This window comes from Alosa alosa, chromosome 5 (assembly GCF_017589495.1).
Source record: "Alosa alosa isolate M-15738 ecotype Scorff River chromosome 5, AALO_Geno_1.1, whole genome shotgun sequence".
In the NCBI taxonomy this organism is placed as follows: domain Eukaryota; kingdom Metazoa; phylum Chordata; class Actinopteri; order Clupeiformes; family Clupeidae; genus Alosa; species Alosa alosa.
Window position 1 is genome coordinate 36,424,635 of NC_063193.1, and position 3,969 is coordinate 36,428,603.

The 3,969-nt window shown below is 52.1% G+C and overlaps 1 protein-coding gene across 1 annotated transcript; it reads right to left on the reverse strand.

Annotated features, from left to right (window-relative positions):
• Positions 1 to 274: 274 nt before the first annotated feature.
• Positions 275 to 1,504, reverse strand: LOC125294369 (apelin receptor A-like). Its single transcript, XM_048243038.1, is given in 2 exon segments — positions 275 to 952; positions 955 to 1,504. Coding segments are annotated over 2 exon segments (1,080 nt in total). The 5' UTR covers positions 1,357 to 1,504.
• Between the last annotated feature and the right edge of the window lie 2,465 nt (positions 1,505 to 3,969).

Sequence of the window (3,969 nt, forward strand, 5' to 3'; positions counted from 1 at the left end):
CACACACACACACACACACACACACACCACTCCAACCTAAAGCAGACCATTGAAACGGAGCCAGCCGCCAACCGTCCCTCTATCGGGTCTCTCTCTCTCCTCCTTTCTCCTTTCTCCCTCCTCCCTCCTCTTTTCCTCTCCTCTCCTCTCTCCTCCTCTCCTCCTCTCCTCTCCTCCCTCCTCTCTCCTCTCTCCTCCTCCTCCTCCTCCTCTCCCTCCTCCTCCCTCCTTCTCTCTCCTCTCCCTCCTTCTCCCTCCTCTCCTCCTCTCCTCTTCACACCTTTGCATGCAGCCACTGCACCAGCTTCTGTGTCTGTGCGCTGAGGGTGGAGCTGACGGAGCTCATGTGTCCGTGCACGGCCTTCTTGAGGCTGAGCAGGCAGAGGCACTGGGAGCGGAAGCGCAGGTCGAAGAAGGCGTAGAGGAAGGGGTTGAGGCAGCTGTTGACGTAGGCCAGGCAGGTGGCGTAGGGGTGCGCCAGCAGCAGGAAGTGGAGGAAGGAGCAGGACGTTGGGGCCAGGTCCAGGTAGGACAGAGCGTCCATGCTCTTCAGCACGTGGAAGGGCGTCCAGCAGAGCGCGAACACCACGACCAGCGTGGTGATGATCTTGAGCAGGCGCCGCTTCTTCTGGTCCTCCTTGCGCAGCTGGCTGAAGTGCCGCGTCACCGTGCAGCCGATGAAGACGTAGAACACCGTCATGGCCAGGAAGGGCAGCAGGAAGCCCAGCGCGGAGGACGACAGGCTGAGCCCGGCGATCCACAGGGACTCGTGCCGCTGGTTGGGCGCCACCAGGCTGAAGTCCATGGCGCAGGTGGTCCGGTTGCTCGCTTCGTCGTCCAGCGTGGTACGGAACAGCAACGTGGGCAGTGCCAGCATGCCAGACAGCAGCCAGATGCCGCCCAGCGACGCCACGATGGTGTCCCGAGAGCGCAGGTGCCCGCTGGACAGCGAAAGTGCACGACCGCGGAGGTAACGTCAAAGCTCAGGCAGGTCAGGCAGAACACGCTGGCGTACATGTTGACCAGCACCACGTAGCTGCTGATCTTGCACAGGGCCACGCCGAACGGCCAGTGGTAGCCCAGCGCCGTGTAAACTGCCCACAGCGGGAGCGTGATCACGAACGTCAGGTCCGCGAGAGCCAAGTTGCAGATGTACACGTCGGCCGCGCGACGCTTAGCTTTGGCTCGCCACACGGTGAAGATCACCAAGCCGTTGCCCGAGAGCCCGAGGATGAATATGAGCATGTACAGCACCGGGATGAGCGAGTAGGACGGCTCCCACTCGGAGAAGTCGCACGCCGTCTCGTTGTCATCATAGTAGTCATAGCTGTCGGGGTATTCCACAGTGGGCTCCATGTCGCGGGCGAGTTCGGAATTGTTTCAGTCAGTAATTTTTTTCCTTCAAAAGATCTGAGCACGTAAATCCACAAAGCCCGCGCGCGCAGCACAAGTTTTTTTCCCCCTCAGTCCAGATGGGTTTCCATGCACGCGGCAAGAATCGCTTCAGCTTTGTTCTGACTGCCCATTTCAGTTGGACCTGCCCGGTGTGGCAGCAGAAGTGGACGGAGAAGTTCGGTGGTGTCGCGCACAGCCAGTCAGAGAAAGCGCGTCTGTGTGTGTGAGGGGGGCAGACCCTCGCCTGGCCTTTTAAACTCGGTGTCTCACACCCCTCCCTACGTTCCCCGAGCCGAACCCCATCCCTCCCCCCCCCCGAAAACAGCCCCCCTCCTCCTCGCTCTGATCCCCTCCCCTCTTCTCGACTCCCACCCGCACTGGACTCCTGCTGCGCGTGGAGAGTCAACACCGAATGACTTAACAGTGTTGTGTTTCTTAATGAAAAAGTAATGGCCTTTGAGTCTTTCAAGGGAGATTAAGATTTCAACTGCGGCGCCAGAGCAGCAGCGTAAACCACTGCTAGTGGGAACTGAAATCATTACCAATAGGGTCGTTTGGATGGTTAGACGGAGACAGCAGCGAGGACTGCAGTCCGCATTCTTCTACATGTTTTTAACACCCTGCTCGTATGGTCTATAAGCCTTGTGATTTGTATTTGCAGAAAACGCGAAGGCTCTGCCGAGAGGCTGTGTCTGAGTTAGTGCGAGCGCGTTTGGAATAACCCCGGGCGTTTCACTCCTGAACCTGTCTTTCAGTGTACCCAGTCAAATAATGAACATAAGTGACTTAAAAGTCACATCATCGTCTAGACCCGCAGGTGATAACAAGTCCGGACAGGTAGCCTACTGCATTTCTCTGCAGAGGCGCTAAAAGTTTGGGTCGAAATGGTAACGTTGAAGGCGCGGTGTTAAGTGTCGAGCTTTGTGATTTCAAATGAGCTTTGCCACTCAAACATTACGCGTGGGTGTTAGGTAGTGACTTCAAATAGCCCACTTCCACAACCGCGACATGATTTTAATGCAAGCATTGCCCTGTCTTTCCTTATAACCACCAAAATAGTTGACCTAGTTATTTTCTGATTTATAAACATTGTACTGTTTTTATTGGTATTTTGATTTAGGTAGCCTGGTCATAAATAAGGCAAATTAGTTCAATTCCATCGGATGATTAGTTAAACGAATCAAATGGAACTTCAAACATTGTATCATTGGAACACACGAGGAGGGCAACGTCAACAATCCCACTGACTCGTTGATTGAGTAGTCAACATGCGGCTCAAAGGATGTGCGAATTTAATTCTCACATCGCAGGATTAATCTGCATGATAATAAACTGGCCAAACACGCAAAACAAACACCTACAGAAGGAAACCGCGCATTCGCCCATAAACCGCTGGCGACAACGACCTGTCGTTCACATGTAACGCCCCGTTTGTGATACTTGGGGGTGGCTGTCCAAAACGGAAAATAATCTGCAGTATCTGGCGTCTTGAACACCTCTGAAGTGCTGAGACTTGCTGGCATTTCGTTGCAAATTTCCAACCACAATATTTTACCCCCCATCTATGAGTGGAGAAACAACTATGGAATCATATGTTTAGACGCTATTGTTTCATACATCCAGATAGTTGGGACACATAGACAGACAGGCTCTCACACACACACACCGTGTACAGGCTCACACACACACACACGCACACAGTGTGCAAGTGGCATACTGATCGCAGTTAGTTAGTTAGCTTGAATGAGTGTGCGGTGGCATTCTCCAGCACAACATATGGCGTTAGAGTCACAGAGCAAGAGTCACATAGCAAGAGTCGTTTGTAATGGATGTAATACGGCTGCATTAGTCATGTTACTCTCTGTCAGATCTGCAGTGCAGTTAAAGCTTCATTATCACATATCTCTAGATAATAAACACTCATTATCACAGATCTCTAGATGGACACTCCTCACTATCATCCTCACCATCGCGGTCATCTTAGTGGACACTGGATCTAGTTACCTTTAGATGCCATGATAGCCAATTGATAGTGAGGGGTGTGTGTAGAGCTAAGGTGCCGGTTAGATTAGGTAAGTGTGTGTAAGGCAGAGTTAGGTAGGTGAGCGCCAGATAGGTGTGTAAAAAAGGCAGCAGATAGGGGGTGTGTGTGATTATGTAAGGGGCAGCCTGGACCGCAGTGTGTGCTTGGACCCAGTGCCCTTGTGGTCCTTCTGTGCTGCTCCATCCTGCTTTGAGAAAACACACACACACACACACTGGTGCTCACATACAAACACAAACACACAGAATCACACACAACTAAATGGGTCAAACTAACTTTGGGGTTTATTTCACCTGTAAGATATTAGAGAATAATAACGCCGCTATCATCATCAACAACACACATACACACACACACACAATAATAATACACACACACACACACACACTTTCGCGTTGGCGTAAAGTATATTGGCCCTCATCCTTCCGTAGCAGGATAAAATAATAGCCTCCATGATCTGAGATGGCTTGGCAACATCACTGTGTTCCTTCCTTCAGAGGGAGACCAGACGAGACGGCTTCAGACCAGAC